The 26074-nt window shown below is 33.7% G+C and overlaps 2 protein-coding genes across 2 annotated transcripts; both read left to right on the top strand.

Annotated features, from left to right (window-relative positions):
* Positions 1-8143: 8143 nt before the first annotated feature.
* On the top strand, positions 8144-18919 carry LOC129882349 (OVARIAN TUMOR DOMAIN-containing deubiquitinating enzyme 3). Its single transcript, XM_055956601.1, has 8 exons — positions 8144-8357; positions 8472-8640; positions 15461-15548; positions 16628-16691; positions 16922-17027; positions 17144-17198; positions 17597-17650; positions 18720-18919. Exons 1-8 carry the CDS (start codon positions 8336-8338, stop codon positions 18846-18848), a joined length of 687 nt encoding a protein of 228 aa, XP_055812576.1. The 5' UTR covers positions 8144-8335; the 3' UTR covers positions 18849-18919.
* A 3494-nt stretch (positions 18920-22413) lies between these two features.
* Positions 22414-26004, top strand: LOC129882348 (reticulon-like protein B12). Its single transcript, XM_055956600.1, has 4 exons — positions 22414-22977; positions 23216-23396; positions 25204-25415; positions 25500-26004. The coding sequence occupies exons 1-4, from the start codon at positions 22911-22913 to the stop codon at positions 25667-25669; spliced, it is 630 nt and encodes a 209-aa protein (XP_055812575.1). The 5' UTR covers positions 22414-22910; the 3' UTR covers positions 25670-26004.
* Positions 26005-26074: the final 70 nt, after the last annotated feature.

Genomic DNA, 26074 nt, shown 5'->3' with positions numbered 1-26074 from the left:
CTGGGTATACTGATTCATCAAAATGGCAATCAACAAATCTACAGTAAATAAATCTCCAGTCATAGATTCCAAATTTTATGATAGAAGGATATTCATACCCAACATATATCCCCAACCTTCTATGGGGACCCATCTTTGTACGTTGTGGTGGAGAAATTGGAACACATACCGCACATTCAAACATTCTAAAATGAAAAATGTTCGGCTCCTGATCAAAAGCTAATTGTAATGGAGAGACTTTATGATAACTAGTGGGTCTGATCCACACAAGACTTGCTGCATGCAAAATAGCATGACCCCATAGTGAAATGAGAAGTTTTATCCTCATAAGCATTGGTCTAGCAATTAATTAAAGGCGTTTAATCAATGATTCCACCAGACTATTTTGAGTATGAACATGAGCAACCGGATGCTCAATTGTTATTCCAGTGGACAAACAATAATTATTAAATGTCTGAGATGTGAACTCATCAGTATTATCAAAACGAATTATCTTTATTGCATAATATGGAAATTGTCTTCTTAACTTAATTATTTGAGCAAGTAATCTCGCAAATATCATATTACGAGTTGATAATAAACATATATGTGACCATCTTGTAGATGCATCTATTAAAATCATATAAAATTTTAAATGACCCATATGATGGGTGAATGACCCATATGATGGGTGAATGACCCATATATATCACCTTGTATACGTTCCAGAAATGCTGAGGATTCAATTCTCACTTTGATTACTGATGGTTTAGTAATCAATTTGCCTTGAGAACATGTAACACCCCCTAAAATGTTATTAATTAATGGATCCTTTCATTTATGAAGTCCAAATGAATTATCAAAGTTTTCTATTTAATTCAAGCATTAAACTTTATGGGTTTTCATATCATGATTCCAATTGCATAGATTATTAAATATTTGAAGTTTAATCACCTATCTTATGTTAGTTTATGTTGGCTCTTAAATGCATTAAATTATTGACTTATCAAAGGTCCTTATATGAAGACATAAAAAGGTTCTAAAGTATTTTGATCATAATTATGTTGTCTCATTTCTAAAGTATTTTTGATCATATTATGATCTCTCATGCCTAAAATATTTTTATCATATTATGATCTCTCATGCCTAAAGTATTTTGATCATAATTATGTTCTCTCATGACTAAAGTATTTTGATCATAATTATTTCTCTCATGACTAAAAGTATTTTGATAATATTATGATCTCTCATGCCTAAAGTATTTTGATCATGTTATAAAGTATTTTGATCATGTTCTAAAAGTATTTTGATCATGTTCTAAAAGTATTTTGATCATGTTCTCTCATGCCTAAAGTAATTTGGGCATAACTTTTTATCTAATAGTCCATATTAGATGATTCAAATTTCTGAGTAACCACAACATCATTACCTACAACTTTTATGAAGAACATATCTTAAGATTCAGAGTTTAAATAGATCAAATAAATTAATCTTTGTAAGACATAGTGCTGTGACGGAATGGAGTATTTGTAGAATAAAATTCATATCTCGATGTAGAATGCTCCAAATTAGATGATTGTTGAACTAACTGAAACTAGACTTCTATATCTATAATTCTAATGAAGACACCAAATCCTAATAAGAAATTTATCTTATTCAAGCGCAGCTTCGAAAACGAATATTCCGTTAAAAGAGATTTCATCTCACCTACCATAGAAAGATCTAGAACCATTTGACATCATCCATGACATCAAAATTCTCCATTGAATTTTCAAGATCATCCTTTATGATTATGTTTATTTATTGTTAGGTCCCTCCTCTACACCTATAAATACCCACCTTATTTCCTCATTTTATTCACCAAGCTTTCTTAAGCAACTCTTCTCTCTATATACTTCTTTACTCCTTCTCAAATATAGTTTTAGTTTTAGTAGTATAAAAATATTACTCTGGTGATTCTTATACTCCGGGTAGTACACAAAACAAACCGGCGAGAAGAAAAGGCTAGGGTCCAAGAGTGTTCTAATTCGAAGTAAAGCTTCCGATTTAAGGTATGTAAGGCTTTCATAGCATTGGATTGAGTTCGTCCATGCGCCCAATATTTAAATTAATTATAATTGAGTTATAGTTGAGTTTTATCCAAATCTTAAATTCTAAATAAATTAATTCTTCTTCTATTGAGTTTGATATATTTATGCATTAATATTATTATTGTTATCTCTCATATTATTGGAATTATTATTCATGGCTACTTTCCCATGAATCATAATTGATTTGATGTTCATGAATATTTTTATACATGTTTTGAGTAAAGATGTTGGCTTTTTATTATTTTCATTGATAAAAAGAAAGTTATATGAATTAATACTATATATGTATTTTATTGAGTTTTGAAAGAGCAAAAGAGTTGAGTTTGAATGAATTTGAGCAAATGATATTTTGAGCAAGATGTTTTGATGAGATGTAAATGATGTTTTTGGAAGTATAATGATTTATGAACATAAAATGAGATGAGTTTGATGATTTAAATTAAAGTCCAATGAGACTAGATGATGAGTTTAATATGAGCACATATTTTGGGAGTAGTATTGAGCACCAAGTTGGGTAAGAGTTTAATTGACTCAAACCCCAGAACTACGTAGCCAGCGTAGGATGGAGGCTATGCCTCTTAAGTCCCAAAAAGAGGACTTTGATGAGTGGATCCAATATGGTGATATCCTTTTACCCTGGCAAGGTATTGGATGGATGTGGCAACGACATCGCTTCGTTGTATCATCGCTAGCTCATAAGTGATGGTTGTCGGTTAGAGAAACTCCCAACTGAGTAAGCATTGCTTATTACTATTATTTTTATTATTATATTTTAAACTTGCATTACATATTGATGTTGAGATGATGTTGAGTTCTGAGCTGAGTTTTCTTGAGAGGAGTTTCTTGATATCTGTCCTTACCTTCCTGTCATTTTACATACTCGTACATTCCACGTACTGACGTCATTCGACCTGCATCGTTTTATGATGCAGATACAAGTGTTAGAGATCCTCAATAGGCGCATCGTTGAAGATCATTTCTTTTCAGCTATTTGGTGAGTCCTTCTTGTATTCGAAGGAACTCCTTATCCTTTTATTATTGTTGAGTGTGATGTTTCTTTTGAGGTAGCCATGGACATGTCATTGGCACCATCTAAGAGTATTAGAGGCTTCATAGACAGAGTTTGATGATGTAATCCGAGTAGTTCTCCTTAGAAACTACTTCTTCTAAGAATTATCATTTTTTTTTCTTTTAATATTGATGATGACAAGCCCACATTAGTATTCTTAAGTCTTCCGTTGATGAACAAATGAGTAATGAGACCAAGTGGTTCTCTCAGAAGCCAGAGATGGTTTCTGAGTGCCGGCCATGCCTAGGGTACCCTCTCGGGGCGTGACAGAACATGCAGCACACGAGAATTCTTTAAATTGAAGAATCTTTTGGTCCTTCAAAGAGTGCCCATGTGAACTCTCAATTATTTTGCGCATCATATTAGAATCGAGATGGACCAACCGGTCATGTCAGATGATAAAATCATTTGAGTTTGGTTTACTATGACATGTGTTTCAACCATGCTAATACTTATGAAGTATAAGCCGGATGAAAGAACGGGCAATTTTTCAAGTATAAACTTCTTGGCCGAGATCATTGTAGTAATATAAAGACATTCATTCTTTTCATCATTTGTAGTCTCAATATGATAGCTATTTTGACGAATGTCTTTAAACTTAATAAGTTTTTTTGAGACTTACAACAATATAATATTTGATTAATTATCAATTTTTTTCCTCCGATAGTATAAATTTAGCTTTTCTGGATCCTTCAATTAATCTCGTACTACCAAATATTGTATTAACATTAACTTCTTTCATAATCAAATAAGAGAAATATTTCTTATTTCTTAAAATAGTGTATGTTGTGTTACTATCAATAAAATACATATCATCATAATTGATTTTGGATCCAACTGTTGACTAAAAAATTTTCATATTCTTCATAAAAAAAATACATTATAAGAATGTGAAAAACTTACAACATAAGAAACCTTAAGAAAATGCACTAAAAATGTAAAAATTAGTAAAGACATAATGCCATATGAAAAACATTTAAGAAGGACAACATAGTAGCAAACATAATAGGGAAATAAATTTTTTTATCCCCAATTAGATGATCAGTTCTTTAGTCAATATTTTTATAGAAGTCTTCAGCTTCCAAATGAGTAATATTTGGGATGCCTTCAAAATCATCATCTTTATAAGCAAGATTTGCCTCAATATCTTCATATTTATTTGATGAAGTTGTTTCATTATCATCATTCTGAAAATTCAAGTGTACCTCCACATCATTATCTTTTGTTTTGAGAGAGGCTTGAGAAAGTCTCACAAAATGATCGGACGTACGACAGTCACGTGCCCAATGACTTTTCATACCACATCGATGGCAAATATTGATTTTACCTCTAGAAAGATTATTTTGAGAAATTTAATTGTTCTCATATTTATTTCTACCATGATGACGATAATTGTTTCGTCCTCTACCACTTCCTCGCCCACATCCACGACAACGGCCATGGCCGCGGCACGATAATTATTTTGTCTTGATTCAGACTGATTTTGTGCTGCTACAGTATTTGCTTCAGGAAATGGAGCAAACCCAGTGGAACGGGCTTCATGATTTTTCATCAGCAAAGTATTATTTTGCTCAGCCACAAGTAGGCATATAATTAATTCAGAATATTTCTTAAATCCCTTTTCACAATATTGTTATTGTAGCAACACATTTGAAGCGTGAAAAGTGAATTTATTTTTGTCAAGTAAGTCATCATCAGTGATAGTTTCTCCATATAATTTTAATATGAAACTTACTTTGTGAATAACAGAATTATACTCATATACAATTTTAAAATCTTGAAATCAAAGGTGTATCCACTCATATTGAGCTTTTGGTAAAATCATAAGTTTTAGGTGGTTATATCGATCCTTTAAATTAGTCCATAATTCAAGAAAGTCTTTTACAGTTAAATATTCAGTTTTTAATCCTTCATGAAGATGGTAATGAAGAAAAATCATGACCTTCGCTTTATCTTGACTTGATACTTTATTTCCTTGTTTAATAGTATCACAAAGACCTTTAGCATCAAGGTGAATTTCAGCATCAAGGATCTATGACAAATATTTTTTTCCAATAATGTCAAGTGCCACAAATTCAAGCTTTGATAAATTTGACATGATAAAAACTGAGATAGAAATTAATTTAAAAATAACAAAAATAACTAAAATTAAATTTCTTCAATACATGAGATATAAGTTAATTTATCCAAAGAAAATTAGAGCTTCGTGCTGATAGCGTATTATAAAATAATAATAATAATAATAATAATAATAATAATAATAATAATAATAATATATAGATAGCAAAGAAAGAAAGTATAATAAAAGAAGAGAAAAAGAGAGAAATAATATGACAAAAAAGAGAAAAGTAGAGTAGTATTGTTCTCTGTGTGTTCTTTTATATTGTAGAATGCGTTGCCTTTTATAGGTAAAATTTGTTGAAAAAAATATTATTGAGCTAGAGTAAAAATACTATTGAGTTACAATAAAAGTATTATTGTTCTACCATAAAAGTACTATTGATCTACAGTGAAAGTGCTATTAATCTACAATAATAATGGGTCCTATAGACATCCACTTGCTTATAACAGGGACGACATTTTTTCCCTCTAACTTTTAAACCCTACTTAATTAATGTTCTTATGAAAAGACTTAAATATGAAAGTGGAAGTAATAAATAGCAACAAATTACAAAAAAGAATTTGAAAATAACACCTTTAATATTTTTAATTTGCTAGTTGTCAATTATGTTTGTTAAGTTTAGGTCCCTGTTAGGTAGGGTTTATTGTCTCTTTAGTACTGTTTGAAAGGCATACAAAGTATGGCATTTGTATTTGACAAACCTCTGATCTTTTCGGGGAGGACTGATCAATTCGGATTTTCATGAGAGTTAACGGATTTTTGAGTGTCTATCTATTGATGGAATAGGTGAAATAAAGAAGCATGAACTTATAGGATGTCTTCACAACGAAGCCATGAAAAAATATCTTTCTAAAAAATAAGTAAATTTTTTATTTATTTTCTAGGGTTTAAAAAATAATTAGGAAAATATAATCTTTAAAAAATTTATGTGCAATCTAGCAAAACACTATAAGAATACAAACTGAGGTTTGAGGGTGAGCAAGAGGGTGGATAGTAGGAGTCAATGGAATATGAAAAAATTAGAAATTCCATACTCTCAACACACACACATAATCTTTTAATTGAAGTTATCATCTCCATCCTAAATATTTGATATTTCATAAATTAAATTTTGTTCTAAAATATTTGACATTTTAAAAATAAAATTATCAATTACTTTTCTCCAAATTTACCCTGCTCCAATAATGAAGTGGTAATTGATGGAGGCATTTAAGAGAGAAATAAAAAATAATTTAGACTAATATTTTATGATTAAAGTAATTAAATATCTTTTTAAATGAATATACATAAAATTTTAAATACATTATAATATGAATTGGAGGGACTAATTATTCTGGGGAGATTCAAACAAGAAGTTGGGAAGGACATTGTTGAAGATTCACGGAGTGAGATGCAATGCAAGAGTTTCTATTAATAGCATGAAATTCACGGGGCTTACGCTAGCTTAACCCCTCGCCCCAATATAATTATTTTAATATTTTATTGAAATTTCTATGTAATTTTATCTTTTTATTATATTAATTTATAAATAATTAAAATTAAAAATTCATGGCGCTTACGCTCAGTGTCTCATCCCATATAAAATAAAATGCCTAACTTTGTATCCGCACTTTTTAAAACACTGGTCTCAACTTCTCTTTCTCTATATTAACCTCAAATTATAAACATAAATACACTGATTTTTTCAACCTACAATCCTAATACTTTTCATCTTCTCATCTATACAAAACAAGAAAAAGACATCTTTTAGAAAATATATAGTATTTCTTCCGCACAAATTCGCAGATCAATTAACTAATTAGGAAATGAATCAACAAAACACAAAAAAATTACCAAGAATAATCAAACCAAGATCCAAAAAATCTTTCAATATTCATCATGAAATTCAAAACCCATAAATAAAAACAGAAAAAAAAGTTATATTCTTAAATCATCAGGTAATTCTATATAAAAAAATAAAATTTATAGTCTTAAAAATTTCAAATTTACCTAAATATAAAAGATTCTTTCAAGTTTTTTGTCAGCTTAGCTTGTTTGATCAAACTTTTAGAAGGTCAAAAATATTTATTTCACTTTCAAAAAGTATTTATTTTAAAAAAGTGAGGTGTTTGATCAAGTTTTAAAGAGAAATATAGTATTTTAGGGTGGTGAAAGAAACTGTTATTTGCTTTTAAGAGATAAACGTCAAAAACACATCTAAACTCTTTCATCCGTTCCTTTTTTACTTGTCAAATTTTGACTTGACACACTTATTAAGAAAATAATAATTGGTATAGTGAGTTTACCATTTTGTCCCTATTAATTGATAGAGTTTTAAACATATTTATTTATTATATTTTTCAAAGACATTAACTCAATGTTAATAAATTGAAGATATAATAGGATGAAAAAAGTTTTCCATTCTTGATTTGTCAAAATTGACAATTAAAAAAGAAAATCAAATTAGAAAATATTTGACAAGCAAACAGGAATAGAGAGAGTATTTTTTTTTTTAGTTTCATATCTAAATCATTAGAAGTGTGAGTTTTATACCTAAATTATCGCTTATTACTTAAACTTATTAGTTTAATAAGTGATAATTTAGGGATAAAACTCACACTCTCAATAATTTAAGTATAAAACTAAAAAAAAAGATAATTCACGAGTGATTTTGACACTTTATCTTTTTTTTTTTATAAAAAAAACAAATACATTTAAAAGCATTTTCTTTCAAACATATTAAAATCGTCAATTTCTTCCTTAAATATTGGGATAAGTCAATGTTGGTGATGTTCAACACTTTCTGAGATTCCCCACTCTCCTTGAACCGGGATGGAGTTAAACATTCGACCTTAGCGAAAGTGTAAAAAAAATAAAAAAAATTTCGGTACATTAAAACTCCCATTATATACGAATTTGAGGAAAGATCCAACCACAAAACTCTATTCTACACGGTCTTACCTGCATTTCTGAATTTCACTTTTTTCTACATAAATAAACAAACTGATTTGATAAAGTTTTATTTTACTTTTCTTCCTTTTGTTTACCAAAAAAAAAAAAGAGGATAAATCATTTAGCCTTGCACTGAACTAGTACATGGCGGCCATCCCCTCTAATGGTACTGAGCTCCTACAGTTACAAAATTCGGCCTAAATTGAACCATTAATTTGAGATTGAGGTGAAGTTTGATTGATTGATAATGTTTTTTTTTTTTGAATTTTTTTGGGTATAGAAATGGTGCTTGATGAGCTGAGACATGGATTCGCCCAGTTTGAGCTGGTTACTTCTCCAGTTGCTTCAGTTTCTGCTTCCAGTTACAGATCTCATCAAAGAGGAAACCCATTTGCCGTTTTCTCTGGCGCCACTGGTCATCAATTTTTTGCCAGAATAGGAACCTCACTGTAAGTTCCTCCTCCTTTTTTTTTTATTTGCTAGCTTGAATTCTGTTGGTACCTTTTTTGCTGAAGTAAGTTGAGAATGATGATGTCTCAAGTTTAAATTTCAGTGGAGGCAAAAACATTAGGTTGTTTCTTTATCATTGTTAGCCGGTAAGTAGTGTTATGACGGAAGGACGGAAACCCAAAAACAGAGAAAATAAATAATACCAAATCTTCAAAATCCGAATTGCTCCACTATAATAATAAGAGGGTTACAAATATTTTCTTAAATGGCTACACAACAATTGCCAAGTAAGGAGAAGTAATAGCTATAACAACAAAAGTAATAGAAAGAAAATCACCCAAAATAGAGCTACTGTTCGGGACCTAAATTGGGATGTTGCTGACCTCCAAATCCGATCTCCACCGTTCAAATCAAACACTAAGATGTTAGGAACACTCAGTAAAAATTTCAGCCCGATCCAACGGTTAATGAATCGGCAAACGTAGTTTGAAGGTTGCTGATCGGAGAGGCAAAACTCTTGCGGAAAACACTCTTTTCTTCTCTCTTCTCTCTTGTTGAAAGCTCTCTCAAAAACCTCTCTTATGTGCCTAATGTCTTTCAAAGACACTACCAATGAGCAATTCCATAATTCTCTCAAATCATCCTATTTATAGAGTGGTACTTTTTCCTAAAGCCAAAACCAACTCCAATTAGGATTATAATTCCAATTCTTTTCCAAATAGAATTGGAAACCAAATTAGGAGAATTATTCCAATCCTTTTCCAAATAGAATTGGAAACCAAATTAGGAGAATTATTCAAATCCTTTTACAAATAGGATTAGACCATGGGCCTTTGGCTGGAACATGGGTCATAGCCCAACAAACTCCCCCTCCAGCCAAGGGGCCAAATGGGCTTCAAGTGGAGGAACTCTTGACGGGCTTCATGCCTGCCGCTGTTCTACAGAACTCCTGTTTTTCTGCGATTACCACTTTAGTAAGCATATCTGAAGGATTTTCATGAGTGTGTATCTTCTCAACCTCAAATAATTTCTCTTCCACGGCCATTCTAATCCAATGATACTTTCTACTAATATGCTTGGACTTACAATGAAAGGTGGAGTGCTTGGTGAGATAAATAGCACTCTGATTATCACAAAATAGGACGAACCTTGACTGTTCAAAGTCAAGATCTTTCATAAATTCCTTTATCCAAAGTAATTCTTTGGCACCTTCAGTGATAGCAATGTATTCAGCTTCTGTGGTGGATAGAGCTATGCACTTCTGTAGTCTAGATTGCCAGAAAATAGCTCCCCCTGCAAAAGTGATCAAATAACCAGAAGTGGATTTTGAATTGTCAAGATTGCCTCCCAAATCAGAGTCTGTGTAACATACAAGTTCAGGCTTGCCACTACCAAAGCACAACTCCATATTTGAAGTGCCCTTCAAATATCTTAGTATCCATTTCACTGCATTCCAGTGTTTTTTTCCAGGATTAGAAAGAAATCTGCTAACAGTACCAACAACATGTGCAATATCTGGTCTAGTGCAAACCATAGCATACATCAGACTACCAACTGCAGAAGAGTATGGAATACATGACATCTCCTTCTTCTCTTCATTAGTAGATGGACTCTGGATCGTACTCAACTTAAAATGTTTAGCAAGAGGAGTACTAACCACTTTTGCTTCTGTCATATTGAATCTCTTGAGTACCTTCTCAATGTACTGCTTTTGGGATAATGATAACTCCTTCTTCTTTCTGGCTCGATGAATTTGTATGCCTAAAATTTTCTTTGCTGGCCCCAAGTCCTTCATTGCAAATGATTTGCTCAACTCCTTCTTAAGGAATACAATTCTAGATTTATTTTTGCCAGCAATCAACATATCATCCACATAAAGTAGTAAGATAATAAAATCATCATCAGAGAACTTTTGAAAGAATACACAATGATCTGAAGAAGTTTTCTTGTATCCTTGATTTTCGATGACAGATTCAAACTTTAAGTACCACTGCCTTGGAGCTTGTTTTAAGCCGTACAAGCTCTTTCTTAATTTGCAGACATAGTTTTCTTTTCCTTTAACCACGAAACCTTCAGGTTGCTCCATGTAAATTTCTTCTTCTAAATCATCATGAAGAAAAGCAGTCTTGACATCCATCTGCTCAACCTCTAAATCTAGACTTGCAGCTAAGCCTAGAACCATGCGAATAGAAGACATTTTCACAACAGGAGAGAAAATTTCATCAAAGTCAACACCTTTTCTCTGGCCAAAACCTTTGACAACTAACCTCGCTTTATATCTAGGTGCAGATGTATATTGCTCTTGCTTTACTCTGAAGATCCATTTATTTGTCAAAGCTTTCTTACCTTTCGGTAACTCCACTAACTCATATGTGCCATTCTCATGAAGTGACTTCATCTCATCTTCCATGGCTTCTATCCACTTATTTCTATGAGTATCTAGCATGACTTCATCATAATCTTCAGGTTCTCCCATGTCAGTCAAAAGTATATACTCATTAGGAGAATAACGTGTTGACTTTAGCTTCTCCCTAGTAGATCTTCTACAAGAGGTTTCTGGAGCATCTGGAGTAGTCATTTGAACATGAGTTAGTGGATGATCAATCATAACATCATTACTAGGAGCATCTTCAAGTTCTACACTCTGATGATCATTCTGATCTTGATCCCCATCGACATTTGTATCTTGGATTCCTTCATGTGCAAAAGATGTGTCAGTACTAGGAACTAGATCAACATCAACGAAGCTTTCATCAATCTGACAATTTTTTTTCTCAATCTTGTTAATATCTTCAATTGTTTGGTCTTCAAAGAATACAGCATCACGACTTCTGATAAGCTTCTTATCAATCGGATCATAAAAACGATATCCAAACTCATCTTGACCATAACCAATGAAGATGCACTGCTTCATTTTAACGTCCAGTTTTGATCTCTCATCTTTTGGAACATGCACACAAGCTTTACACCCAAAGACTTTTAAGTGATCATAGGAGACATCCTTTGCAAACTAAACTCTGTTTGGAACATCACCATCCAAAGCAACAGTGGGAGACAAATTGATAACATAAGCAACAGTGTTAAGCGCTTCCGCCCAAAAGGAATTTGGAAGTTTAGCCTCCGAAAGCACACATCTAACTCTCTCAACAAGAGTTCTATTCATCCTTTCTGCCAAGCCATTCAATTGAGGCGTCTTGGGAGGAGTCTTCTGATGACGAATTCCTTGAGCTTTGCAGTAGTTATCAAAGGGACCAATATACTCACCACCATTGTCAGTGCGAATACATTTTAATTTCTTTTCTGTTTGTCTCTCAGATAAGGCTTGAAACTCCTTAAACACATCAAGTACTTGATCTTTGGATTTTAAAGGATATACCCACAACTTGCGAGAATGATCATCAATAAAAGTTGCAAAATAAAGTGCACCACCTTTTGATTTTACTTTAAAAGGACCACAAAGGTCAGAGTGTACTAGCTCCAGTAGTTCAGACTTTCTTGAAGGAGGATGACTATGAAAAGAAACTCTTTTCTGTTTCCCAGCTAAGCAATGAACACATCTTTTCACCTTTGCTTGTTTCACACCAGCAAGCAAATTCTTCTTAGCCAAACATGTGATCCCCCTCTCGCTCATATGACTGAGTCTCTTGTGCCATAATTCTGACAAAGTCTCACTTTCTACCAAATTTATAGAGTCCCCAAGAATTGATCCTTGTGTCACGTATAAATTTGAATGCTTTCTTCCGCGAGCTACAATCAATGAGCCTTTGGTGAGCTTCCATTGGCCATTGAACAAGTCATTATGGTAGCCATCATCATCTAGTTGTCCTACAGAGATCAAATTCAAAGGAATGTCTGGAGCGTGCTTGACATTCTGAAGGACTAACGTTGTACCAAGATTGGTCTTTAAACAAACCGTGCCAACACCACGCACCTTAACCTCACCAGCATTACCCATCTTTAACACGCCGGAATTAACAGGAGTATAAGATGAAAAGAAGTCTTTCCTCGGTGTGACATGCGATGTAGCTCCGGAATCTACTATCCAACTTGTATCTTGAGATACAAAATTGATGACGTTTTTATCACAAGCAAATAGAAGGTCATCTCGGACAACAGCAACAACATTATCTCCATTATTTTCTTCTTTCTTTCCTTCTCTAAGCTCTTGCTTCAACTGATTGCAAAATCTTTTAATATGTCCTTTCTTTCCACAATGATGACATGAAACATTTCGATACCTGGATCTTGACTTGCTTCTACTTCTACCTCTACTTCTCGAACCTCTTGTTTTACCTCTCCCTCGATCTTCTGTAAAGAGAACGTCTGAATGTGAGGATGTGCCTTGAGATCTTCTTCTGACTTCTTCATTCAACACACCGCTTTTTGCATATTCCATAGTAACCTTACCACCGGGAGCAAAATTTGTTAAAGAAACTCGAAGAGTTACCCAAGAATCTGGTAGAGTATTAAGAAGCCAAAGCCCTTGTATTTCATCATCAAAATTGACACTCATTCCTGACAACTGATCAAGAACACCTTGAAAATCATTTATATGATCAAGAATAGGACTACCCTCCTTGTATTTAAAGGTCATCAATTGCTTTAGCAAAAATAACTTGTTATTGCCAGTTTTTGAAGCGTAAAGCGTCTCCAACTTTTCCCACAATGTTCTAGCATGTGTCTCATTCACAATATGGTTGCGAACATTATCTTCAACCCATTGCCTTATATATCCACATACTTGTTGGTGCTCAAAATCCCAATTTTCATCTGTCACATTCTCGGGTTTATGAGCAGAAAAAATGGGAAGATGCATCTTTTTTCACGAACAGTAAATCTTTCATCTTGCTCTTCCATATGTTGTAGTTACTACCATTTAAACATACCATCTTGCTCATATTACCCTCCATCAAAAAATCCTTGATAGATAACCAAAGCTCTGATACCACTTGTTATGACGGAAGGACGGAAACCCAAAAACAGAGAAAATAAATAACACCAAATTTAACGTGGAAAAACCTTTCAAATTGAAGGTAACAACCACGGGATCTTCAAAATCCGAATTGCTCCACTATAACAATAAGAGGGTTACAAATATTTTCTTAAATGGCTACACAACAATTGCCAAGTAAGGAGAAGTAATAGCTATAACAACAAAAGTAATAGAAAGAAAATCACCCAAAATAGAGCTACTGTTCGGGACCTAAATTGGGATGTTGCTGACCTCCAAATCCGATCTCCACCGTTCAAATCAAACACTAAGATGTTAGGAACACTCAGTAAAAATTTCAGCCCGATCCAACGGTTAATGAATCGGCAAACGTAGTTTGAAGGTTGCTGATCGGAGAGGCAAAACTCTTGCGGAAAACACTCTTTTCTTCTCTCTTCCCTCTTGTTGAAAGCTCTCTCAAAAACCTCTCTTATGTGCCTAATGTCTTTCAAAGACACTACCAATGAGCAATTCCATAATTCTCTCAAATCATCCTATTTATAGAGTGGTACTTTTTCCTAAAGCCAAAACCAACTCCAATTAGGATTATAATTCCAATTCTTTTCCAAATAGAATTGGAAACCAAATTAGGAGAATTATTCCAATCCTTTTCCAAATAGAATTGGAAATCAAATTAGGAGAATTATTCAAATCCTTTTACAAATAGGATTAGACCATGGGCCTTTGGCTGGAACATGGGTCATAGCCCAACAAGTAGCTGGTATTCCATGAAATTAATCGAGGTGTGCCACCAGGGGAGGACGGTGTGTGCCCACAGAGGCAGGATGCGAATAAAGGGGGAGAGCGCCAGGAGAACGTCGGTATTAGATAGCTGCCAGAAAGAATGACTTTAGAAGAACAAGAAGTTCTGAAGTTTAAGGGGAGAAATTTCTAAAACGAGTTCTCATTCACGGATAACTAAGCTTTGACAAGGGAGATCGGTTCTGACGTCGAACAGGTTTTCGACCCCTAATAGCCCGCTGGTAGATATATTTGTGTTAATAAATTCATTAAATATGTACAAATATTAAATTTAGAATTCAATTATTATTACTTAAAATCATCATTGTAAAATTACGAACCAATAAATTTGAAATCTTAGCTTCGGCTCGGGAGGTAGCATATACCTCATGAAATTAGTTGAGGTGCGTTCAAATTGGCATGTACACTAGGTTTATCAAATAAGATAAAAGCTTTGTCTTGAATGATGCCTCATATGGTTTTATTTGATTTCCCGCAAATGCAATTTGCTTAATTTCTTCATTGTTGCATTTACTTGTGAATTTGAGGTCCCAGAATTAAATCTGATTATGTAGAGTAAATTTTTTTATGCTGTATATAAATGGTTTGTGGGCTATTCCTTGTGACATAATTGCCTTCAATCTATGTTACATGGACTGTCATACCAATAAACTTATTATATAGGTGTCTGCTACGTTCCTTGGACTCTCCAATCATGTTGCCGCACTCGTGTCAAATCCTTCAAAAATTACTGTTTTTGAAGGATCCGACATGAACCTAGCGACATTTCTGAAGAATCCGAGCAACATAGGGTGTCTGTATAAGTATCCAGTATGGGTATCTGCAGTTTTTGCTATTTTTTAGGGTATCTTGAAGAATCCCCATCAAGCATCCGCACAGGTGGGCACTCACATCACACCTGTTGGACACTGGTACACAGAGAAAATAAAAGATCCATGTATTCTAACCTTTAACAACAAGCAGTTGAAGGGCTTGAGGATTACCTAAATTCAGTGCCAATTGTTAGAATCAAGTGCTTAGTTTTATCTCACGATTGTGTGTGTTACTTTTCTAATTTTTTATTGTAGAGGTGGAGCTTCACCAGCCTTAAAAAAAGTAGAACATTATTCAGTACAGAAAATAACAGGTGATGGGCGCTGCATGTTTCGTGCACTGGTATGAAGCATTTTCCTTCCCTGATCTGAAAATCAGTTTCATGTAACTCTGTTGACTGTACAACTTTGTTGCTATAACTTTTCGACGCCTTTTTTAGCCTAATGATCATGGATTTTGATAGAACACTTTACCTCATTGATTGAAAGGGAGACAGATGCTAATTTGAGGAAAGTTGCTTCGCTAACAAGAGTAGGAATTAAACTAACTGACACAAACTAAACAAGACATTTACTGAAGGTGCCCCTCTTACTCTGCAGAGGGTCTTTGTGTGCTTCACCTTATAGGACCATTTTCCGTATACCAAAAAGGAGCAAAATAACCATCTTTCTAGCCAAATACAAAATATCATTGCTAATGAGGCAGAATGCAACAAATGTTTGCCTTCATTCTGCTAGCAAAACCCCCAGAAAACCTGATTTGATTTCTTCAAATGTTGGCATGCAGGAATAAGGAGTTGTGAATGACCCTGAATAGCTTCCGCCACATTGCCGTTGAAAAATTAAGATGCTGAAGCATGCATTTATGCCTGTCATCCTTCCTAAAAAACAATTCGTTTCATCTATTAGTGGTCTTCACTACTTACTTTGCATAGTCAGGAAGTATAATCTTGTTTGGCTTATAGCATGTCATTTACAATTATCTTTAAAAAAAAAAACCTATGCAATCTTAACCTTCCACGGGGTCTTTGTTCCTGAAAGTGTGAGAACTGAGAGGTATGGACTTGTGTTGTCAGCCTAACTTTATCTATAATTTTTTTTAGAAGACCTACATATGTAAACCAAATTCATCTGAAGCCAATATCCTTTTATCAGGATGAATTGAAGGTTAACAATTCCATCAATCATGAGGGAACTCTCAGAATTCATTGATCTCTTTATCATCAGCTTTCGGAAGGAGCTCTAAATTCTCTTTAAAATATGGTAAAAATCTGAAATAGGAGTGTCATGAAGGAAAAATTGGATAAATGTGATTATTCCCAATTTGTACGTCATGCTTTTCTTTCCTAAAACGTTTTAGTGCCTTGGAACTTCGAGGCAATAGTTTGTTTCTCTTAGGAATTGGTGTTATTTATAAATCAGGTAAAAGGGATGGCTTATAACAAAGGCGTGAAACTTCACCCTCAAGATGAAAGAGATGATGCAGGTAATATTTGTCTGCTAGAGATTTTCATCAATCATTTCGGTACTACTCATTAATTATACAAACAAGGTTAAACCTCATAGTAGCTCTCTAACTATGGCTTCTACGTATTGAGCAATCTCCAAAAGTTTTACTCCTGATACTCTAGGGCAAGTTATCTGTTCTCCTCTGTCTCATTTTGTGTGATTATTTCCCTGAAGTTGATGAAAAATCTGTTTTCCCTTATGTAAAAGATGAATTAAGGATGGCTGTAAAGGAAGCTATTTGTGATGATGAGAAGGAACTTCTTAAATATGAAGAGGCCTTGGTTGCCATTACAGTTGAGGAGTCTTTGAGACGGTGAGGCTTTGTAATCATTGAAGAACATGAAACTTCATCTCTCAATTTTAGGTACTTATGATAATACTAGTAGTCGAATATAAATACTTTCTCAGTACTTTGATTCATTTTATCAGATATTGCCAACGAATTGGACGGTCTGATTTCTGGGGAGGAGAGTCAGAGCTACTGGTAAGCAAATTTTTAGCCTTGATTCTTCTAATCTTGAATATCCAATCGTTTCTATCTTTATCCTCTATTTCCATGTAACCATCATCAATCTGAGTTTAGTTGCTGCATAGGGAGGTTTTATTTTTATGAGATTCTGGATCATTCTTTCAGGACTATTGGTTGTTTTGGTTTACTCATTCTTTTCATTTCTTCAATTTTATACTGCTTGTCATGTCCACACTAATTCCTTTCTAGTTTATGAGGGGAAAGAGATGGTTTCTGGTGGTGTTTCTATAGGAAGTGCATCCATAATACTCTCTGTCACACATCACAAGTGGGACACTTACATACTACCTGTTAGTTCCATTTAACTACATTGCATCGCTTATGCTGATAGATCATCTTTCTTTCTTCATCAGGTATTATCGAAGTTGTGCTGCCAGCCAATTATGGTATACATACCAGAACAGGAGGTACTTCTCTTTGCTTCAAAAAATTTACTTCTGAAGCACTCATAACAAGGGCTCCTTGCTCGGAAATCAAGCATATCTATCCTATTAACGAACACATTAACAACATTGACTGAAGTATTTTGGGTATTGTGGTCCATTTATACCTCTTCTCCTTGCCAACAACTAAGTAGGCTCTGTAAAGCTCATTACGTTCAGTGTAACTGAATTCTTATTGCATTAGATCTCTCAAAGCTAGCTAACGACAACCCATCTGCACCAGCATCTTCTTTTGTACACTAGACAATCATTGCAATTTCTCCTTCAATCAACTGTCCTGCTGATATTTCTATTTTCCTATTTAATCTACTAATTCTCTAAAAGAAATTAATAAGGCAGCAAAAGTCAGTGAAATTTACCAATTCAACTTTGGAAGCTTCTGTTGGCAATAGTGAGTGAGATATGTCAGCATACATTAATTAAGATTGAATATGAAGGCATTCAATCTTCCCAGGAAACAAGGCATTGATACAAATATGGTGTTGAGGTATCATCCTGTATAACATTTAACGGATGATGAATGCTTGAAAGAAACACCAATGAAGTAAAAGTTCCTTTTAGTTTTGAGTAGAAAAAGTGACTGAAGATATCTCATATCTTCAGTTCATTTTGATGTGTACATTGCCACTCTATCCTGTCATGATTTAGTGGTTGGGGATCTAGGTTCATCTTTAGTTTGCACTCCTGTGCTCTTGTTGGTGGGGATTGGTTACATATTATCTATGGTGTTTGCTTCCGACTTGTAAAATCGTATATATAGGTACTGCATTTGCAGCAAGTCCTGGCATAATGTGGAAAAGAGGTTGAAAAGGTTATTTTCACCTTGAAGACGTGGTACCTAGTCGATTGATCAAGCCTAGACCATAAGACTATAATTGCTTAATGGTTGAAAGTTGTCAAACCTTTGTTTTCTTAGCTAGTAAGTAATATCTAAGCTCTTAGACAGTACTCCTAAACCTCTCTTTTTTGTTCATCGATAATGTTTAATTTAATGTTTCCTTATGAGTTTCTCATTTTGGCGATGAAATTGCAGCATGGAGGAAGGGGCTCTGGTTTCATTCCTATTGCAGAATATGGAGCTGAGTTCCGTAAAGGTTCGAAAAACAGAAAGGTTGTGAGGCTCCTTTATAGTGGGAGGAACCATTATGACCTACTTGTATAACAACTTTCTCACATTCAAGAGTTTTAACAGTGTAATTTTTTCTGAGAAGCCAAGTATGTTCCACTACTTAATTCCTTGTACTATCTAATATTGTTTTCTTTTCTTCTATACAATTATACGAGTTGGCTGGATTCCGTAAAATTGTTGGCCTAAAACCAAAACTTAATTAGATCCATAAACTTATTAACAAAATTCATGTATATTTTATTTAGAGTAAATTCTTCTAACTTTTTGAAATTCAACGTTATAAGAAAATGATAGTAAAAGCCCATTCTTTATATTCTCATGAAATCAGGAGGTGTTTATGGTTGAAACGAACACAATCGTAAGAACCATAAATAGTAAAGGGTTGATTGTGTGACATATGTTGTCTAGGTATACACCAAGGTTCGATGATTCAAAGGTATCAAATCTATCGTTTGTTCGAGTATATCCGACAAATGGACACTACAGAAAGTTCAAAGGGAAAACTACTTATTCAAATGTAATTAATACTTGCCTGTAAAGTACACACTCGTCTGTGCATTCCTATAGTTATAGCCATTCCCCATTAATGTGGGGGATTGTTGGTATGGTAAGAATTAGGGCTGTACAGGGCAAACCGATAAACCGCACCAAACCGACAAACCGAACCAAACCGGAAAAAAAAACCGACTAGTGGTTTGGTTTGACTTGGTTTGGTGTTTGGAAAAAAAACCCGACCATTATAGGGTTGGTTTGGTTTTAACTAAAAAAAAGTCAAACCGAACCCAAACCGACCCGATTATAGATATACTACTTTTAAATTATGTTATACATAAAAATATTTATTAAAATGTAATTTATAAATATTTTTTAAAAATTTTTCATAATTTTTGTTTTCTTTCTTACATTTAGATTTGGACTTGAGAAGGTCATCTAAATAATATACAAAAAAAAACATCTTATAAAGTTATATTATAAAGTTAAAACTTCAAACAATGTTCTGCCTCCATCTTATATGTTGATATTTTGGACTTGAACTCTTTTTAAGAAGCACTGCTCTGTGCTTTTTATTAGATACTATGAAAAATCCGAGAAACCCGAAAAAACCCGAAAACCCGAAAAAACCCGAAAAAACCGAGAAAAATTGATATCGAAAAACCCGACTTTTATTGGTTTGGTTTGGTTTATAGATTTAATAATCCGACACAAATGGTTTGGTTTGGTTTGTAAAAAATCCGAACCAACCCGGTCTATGTACACCCCTAGTAAGAATAAATGGAAAATGGAGGGAATATGAAGTGTTTCTTATGCTTTAGTAAAAAGCCTTTCTGCCTCATTGATAGTGTTAAGAAAATTTCAAGTGTTTAAATAAGGAAACATTTCTACTTGTTATTAAAAGGGTTGGAAAGAGGGACACCCTCGCGGCGTTGTCGTCGTTGTTCGGCTCAGCTTTGGCTACGGCTACAACTACAGATTTGGCTTTGGAAAATGATCAACCGAATATTATTTTTGGACAAAGATTTATTTAATTATTTAATTAATCATTAAATTAGCCACACGAATGATCCATTTTCTGAATTGGATTCGCAACCCTGTTCTGATTCGGATCCGCAATCCAATTTTCGAATTGAATTTGTGCAGTTTCTTTCTTAGATTTATTTAAATTTTCCACCATTTATGAATGATGATTCTGAAAGGTTGCATTTCCACCATTTATGAATGACGGTTCTGAAAGGTTGCAAACTTTCAAAAATAGTCATTTCTTAGGTGATTGTTCTCGAAGGTTGCAATCTTTTAAAAATAGTACTTTGTGACTATAAATACTTGTTCCTCAATTTTTTCAGAACAAAATTTTCTAAACTACTTCTTCTTCTTCTGCATAAATAAATTTACCGTACTTTGCTCTCTTTGAGTGATTTGCTGACACCATTGTTTTTTGATAGCAATATACTGGTGAGTAAAAACGTTTTATCTTGGAGGATATATTCCTTTAACCTCGACTACTCGAGTGGAATAATTTCCTTAAGAACACCTTGTGTATTCAGTTGACTCGATTTTCTTCTTTTCTATTTTCTTTACCGATTTTGAAACCATGCTTTAAACATTGCTGCTAATTATTTCTGCAAAGTTATTGTTCTAAATATTTTAATAGTACATGTTAGATAACATCTTCTACATATTTTTAGATATTATTTTAGTTTTTTTAAAAAAAATTTGACAGAAGACTTTGCTTAATATTTTAGAACTTTAAATTAAACAACTAAATATTCAAATCTATTAATAAGGTTTTTGATAACAAGAATTAATGTAGTGTGTAGAAACAAATGGTCAAGATTTTCTTAACTTAAAATAACATTTGACAATATAAATGAGAATTATTGAAATATCTACCGTGAAGCTAAAAGTTTTATATTTTATAAGAATGCTACAATTATAAGTAGGAAAACAAGAAAAATTACGGTATGCCAATGTTTTTAGACATCTTTAAATTTTGAAACTCTAACTATTTCCTAAGCATTTACCTAAAAAGAATCAATAATTTTTATATAAAAGAATTCTAGAAACAAACAAAAACTATGACTAGAAACAACTAAAAAGGACGTTTGAACCAAGCTCTATACGAGAGGTGACTAAAACTTATATTGTGCAATAATATAAGAAAATAATAACCAAAATTTAATAATCCAAAGCATTACCATTCACAAACTAAAAATCAACGCAAATTTAAGTAGTATCGATTTCGAGAATATAGCAATCTAAGCATCAATAGGGTAGATCCAAGAGGAAAAAACATGAATTAGTGCATAATCGATGCACCTTAATATTCTCTACACCTCAAGAATACATTCTCAACGTCACTAATATTTTCCGTTCAATATTCACCTCCTTAGCTATTTCCTCTGGATCCTTTATTTGAATTACAATTATTTTTTCTTTTGGCCATTTCGATAAATATTTGCTTGTTGAACCAGGGGTTTATGCACTAGGGGGTGGGTTCACATGCATCCATTCTCTCCTCCTTAACCCATGTATAGCAATGTTATTTTTCTAACTAGGGACTTTAATTTGTATAGGCAAACTTATGAACAAGTAAGCACTTTAGTGTATTGGTAAGTATGTATAAACTTTAGTGTATTGGTAAGTATGTATAAATAAAGGGATGCATCACCTGTAGTTTGAGGGTTAATTAGTAGTTTGAAAAAATTATAAAATAAAAAGTTATTTGTTAGCATATCAAGTGATATGTACACAAAGATTGTCATAAACTTTCTACTCAAGTAGGACATATCAAAATCAATAAAAAAAATATATTACTCTGTTACAATAAATTATAAAATATTATTGTAAAAAAAAATAGAAGAATTAACATACAATCACACATATTAAAAAAGTAAATACTAGATTTGACCACTATTTGTATAAAAAATCCTAAAAGTTACTATTTTATTTAAATGAGATACAAGGGGGAATGTCTCTGTCTTCCTATTTTACTTCAATTTTTATTGTTTTTCCTATTACTTCTCCAAAGACTTATAGAACCGGCCAGCCCCCACTTTTTCCATTTTTATTAAGAAAGTTAAATCTACTACTTTAGAACTTTTTTTTTTCAACCCAAATTATTCCATTCAATAACCAAATCATTTACCACCAAATTTCCAGTAGAAAAAGTAGGGAGTACTAAGAAGACTAAAATTTACTAGAAAAAATCAGCAGCCCACATGACATTGCTTAGCTGTGAGATACAAGGGGGAATGTCTCTGTCTTCCTATTTTACTTCAATTTTTATTGTTTTTCCTATTACTTCTCCAAAGGCAAACACTTATAGAACCGGCCAGCCCCCACTTTATACTTTTCTTTATTCTTTTGGAGTTGAAAAAATAGTGCAGAAAATAATATCATGAGTATGTTTTCATGCTTTTAGGCTGGAAAAGATTGATTCTTGGTGCCACTAATACCATATCTCAATATTCATCCATTTTGATATCTGACTAGCAAGTAAAAAGATTGATTCTTGGTGAACAAGTATACACAAAAGTTACCAAAGATTGATTCTTGGTGAAGAAGTTGTTTTCATTTGAGTTGAGGTTTTGTAGAAAAATGGGTTCATCTGATAAATTGTTTAACAGGCAGAGAAGTCTTCATCAGATCCTTGGAGAAGGTTTTGGTAAGTCCACCTAATGCAAATTCTTGATCATGTCAGTTCTTGTTTGATGATGAATTTAGGTTCATAATTTGGTTTATATGTTTATCACAAATGCAATTGGAGTTCTTGATATGGGATTGATGAAATTTTTGTTGAAAATTGGTCAACTAAACTATTTGTGATAAAAATTTGTTCTTGTTATTAAAAGAGTTACTTGGTTTTATTTTGTGTTTGATCCAGTTTAGTTTGTTTGAAACAGTTGCTGATGTTGTTCTATGGAGGCGAAAAGATGTGACAGTGGGAATTCTTGTAGTAACATTGTTTGCTTGGGTGGTGTTTGAGAGATCTGGTTATACACTTCTATCATTAGTCTCAAGTGTTTTCTTTCTGCTGTTCACAATTTTGTTTCTATGGTCTAAATCAGCTGCAATTCTTAACAGGTAAACGACAATCTTCTTCAAATGCTTTTGTGATATGGTTTTTCATGTTAGCTGTGTGTGGTTTGATGAGAATAGCACAAAGTGAATGATCTCACATATCTCAGTTGTGACATACAATTTTGATGTGCTTTGTTTACTTGGTTTAGTGTATGCAGTAGCATTGGTAATAAGTAATTTTGATCGAAAATATGGGGGTTCTCAAACTACTGCGATTTGGATTAGAGTTTCATATAGCTCTATAAGTATGTCAAATGGGAGGGATTAAGTTCCTGCCACATTGACAGGTTATTATCCGGAAAGACAATTCAATGGATATTCGTTTGCTTCATATGGGGATCCGCATCTGCATTTTTACTTGATTACTTGGATAAGGAAAGGAAGCAAGTGATTGACATGTAGCAAACCAAAATGGTTTTAAATTGTCTAAAATTTAGGAGAACTTTCATCTTTTTGCGCTCCCCTGTGGGATAGGTAGAGGGGAGGTGGTTCTATCAGAGGCTGAGATGCAAGTAATTTCCAAATGCTAATGAAACCTAGTGTGTCGTCGGTCAAGTAGCATAAACACTTGTAGTAATGCTCCGTTGGCCATCCTTGCTGTTTCATTTCTTGTTATCTGTTGGTTATCTAGGACTAACTTTTCTTGATATTTATTTATCTGCTCATTAAGTCAGCCTTGTGTGTGTGGTGGTGGGTGAGGGTGTGGTGGTGGTGGTGGGGAGTTATGTGGCAAACCTAAATTATTTCATATCTGTGTTTGTGCTCTCTTCAAAGTGTGGAGATCAAACTAAATCCGTCAGCACATATATATCCTGTAATGACTTGGAATGACATCAAAATGATAAAATCTTTAAACATGAGTGTTTAAAACAATTAAGAGGGTTTTTCCTGCCATCAGAGCTCTTTGGATTTCTCTTTTCCAGATGAAGGGTGTCCGGACTCTGAACCTACTTTGCTTTTCTGCATTTTTGGTCTCTTCCAACAGCATAATAGTTGTCTCATGGACATTGTTATCATCTCTTTTATTCCAAGAACACATGAAAGCATACCCCAACTCTCAAAGGACACTTGGCAGTGCAAGAGCAAATGTTCACACTCTCAAGTCATTTCTCATACACGTAGCACTAGAACCCTTCCTAAACATGCTACATTTGTGGGAACTCTATTTTCCAACAGTTTCAAGGCCAATGGTGTGTGGAGAAATTTATAATTCCTTAATACTGTATAGTAGAACAGCTTCCAGAGAAAAATCAGCTCATAGTCCAGTATTTTATAAGCTATTATGATGTTGCTAATTTTGCTTGGACAAGTACTTCTATTACTGATATTTGATGGAAAGTTTAAAGAACAAGTAAATAAAACACACAAAAACAAAACATTTGGTGATTTTTTTCTATCTGTCCAAGCCTTGATGGGCAAATTACCCAATACTTGTGCTGGTGGGAGGTAGCAGGTACTCGCGGAAATAGTCGAAGTGCCCGCAAGTTAACCCAGGTTAAAAAGAAAAAGAATACACTGTACATCAAGGTTAAAAAGAAAAAAAAAACACAAAAAACAAGGACGAGAATGGAAAAATGTTTTGCAAGAAAGTCATCAGCTTGCCAATTCAATGAGATTAATCCTCAACCTCAAACTTGGTAGAATAGAGAGGTTCCTAAGCATGATGTTGTAGACTTCTTCATAGTAAACTTTTAGTGCCATCCAGAATGGCAGTTCATGATATTATTATCAACTTATCTAGTAATGAACCTTCTTGAACTATAGTCATTGTTTTTCTGTGATTGAGCCTTGTCCAAAAAAATTGCAACAGACCAGCTCCACCTCTGCCGCATTTGTATCTCTCTGAAGAAATGGTAAATGAAGCAGCTTGTTTCATCCGCAATCACATCAACATGTTACTGACAGTTTCTGAGGATATTGCCCTTGGTAAGGACACAAATATGTTTGTTAAGGTCTCCGCGGGGCTGATTCTGGTATCTGTCCTTGGAGGCTTGACCGATTTCCTCACATTGGGCTACATTAGTAAGTTACTCCCATTATTCCTAATTTTGGAAACAAAGTGCTCTTGACGACAGAAATTGACTTTCAGGTTCTTTATCTTTGCAGGCCTTGTGATTGCTCTTACAGTTCCTGCACTCTATGAGAAGTATGAAGACCAAGTTGATGCATATCTGTTAATGGCATACAGGAAATTGTGGCAGTTGTATCATAAATTTGATGCCGTGTGTGTTAACAAGGTTCCAAGATTAAGTTTGGAAAAGAAGAAATTAAGCTAAACCATTCTCTTTTTTGTGTCAAGTTTTTTCACCTTTTTTTTTTCCAAAAAAAAGGGATTGGGGGTAAGGTTGTTTTGGGGTTTGTGGTTTCAATAACCTTTGTCATATATCTTGTTTTCTTTCCCTTTTTGCTCTTTCTCGACGGAAGTGAATGGCTAGCAAGTGTTCTTGTGAAGATGCCCATGCTTCACAAGATATGAGAGATTGTAATTTGCACATATATTGTGTACATCAATGTATTGAATTGGAACCGCGACAAAAGAAGTTCTTCTTGTGAAGATGCCCGTGCTTCTTGTTTCCTCTTAAATGGATACGAAGACTAATTTGGGATTGAAGCGTAGTAGATTGATTGATTATGCACACCCATTTTGTTGCAGAGCAAACTATTGTAAGGTCTTGAGCAAG

Source organism: Solanum dulcamara, chromosome 3, assembly GCF_947179165.1.
Source record: "Solanum dulcamara chromosome 3, daSolDulc1.2, whole genome shotgun sequence".
In the NCBI taxonomy this organism is placed as follows: domain Eukaryota; kingdom Viridiplantae; phylum Streptophyta; class Magnoliopsida; order Solanales; family Solanaceae; genus Solanum; species Solanum dulcamara.
The sequence above is the reverse complement of the archived record's forward strand: the minus strand, read 5'-3'. Positions and strand labels throughout refer to the sequence as shown.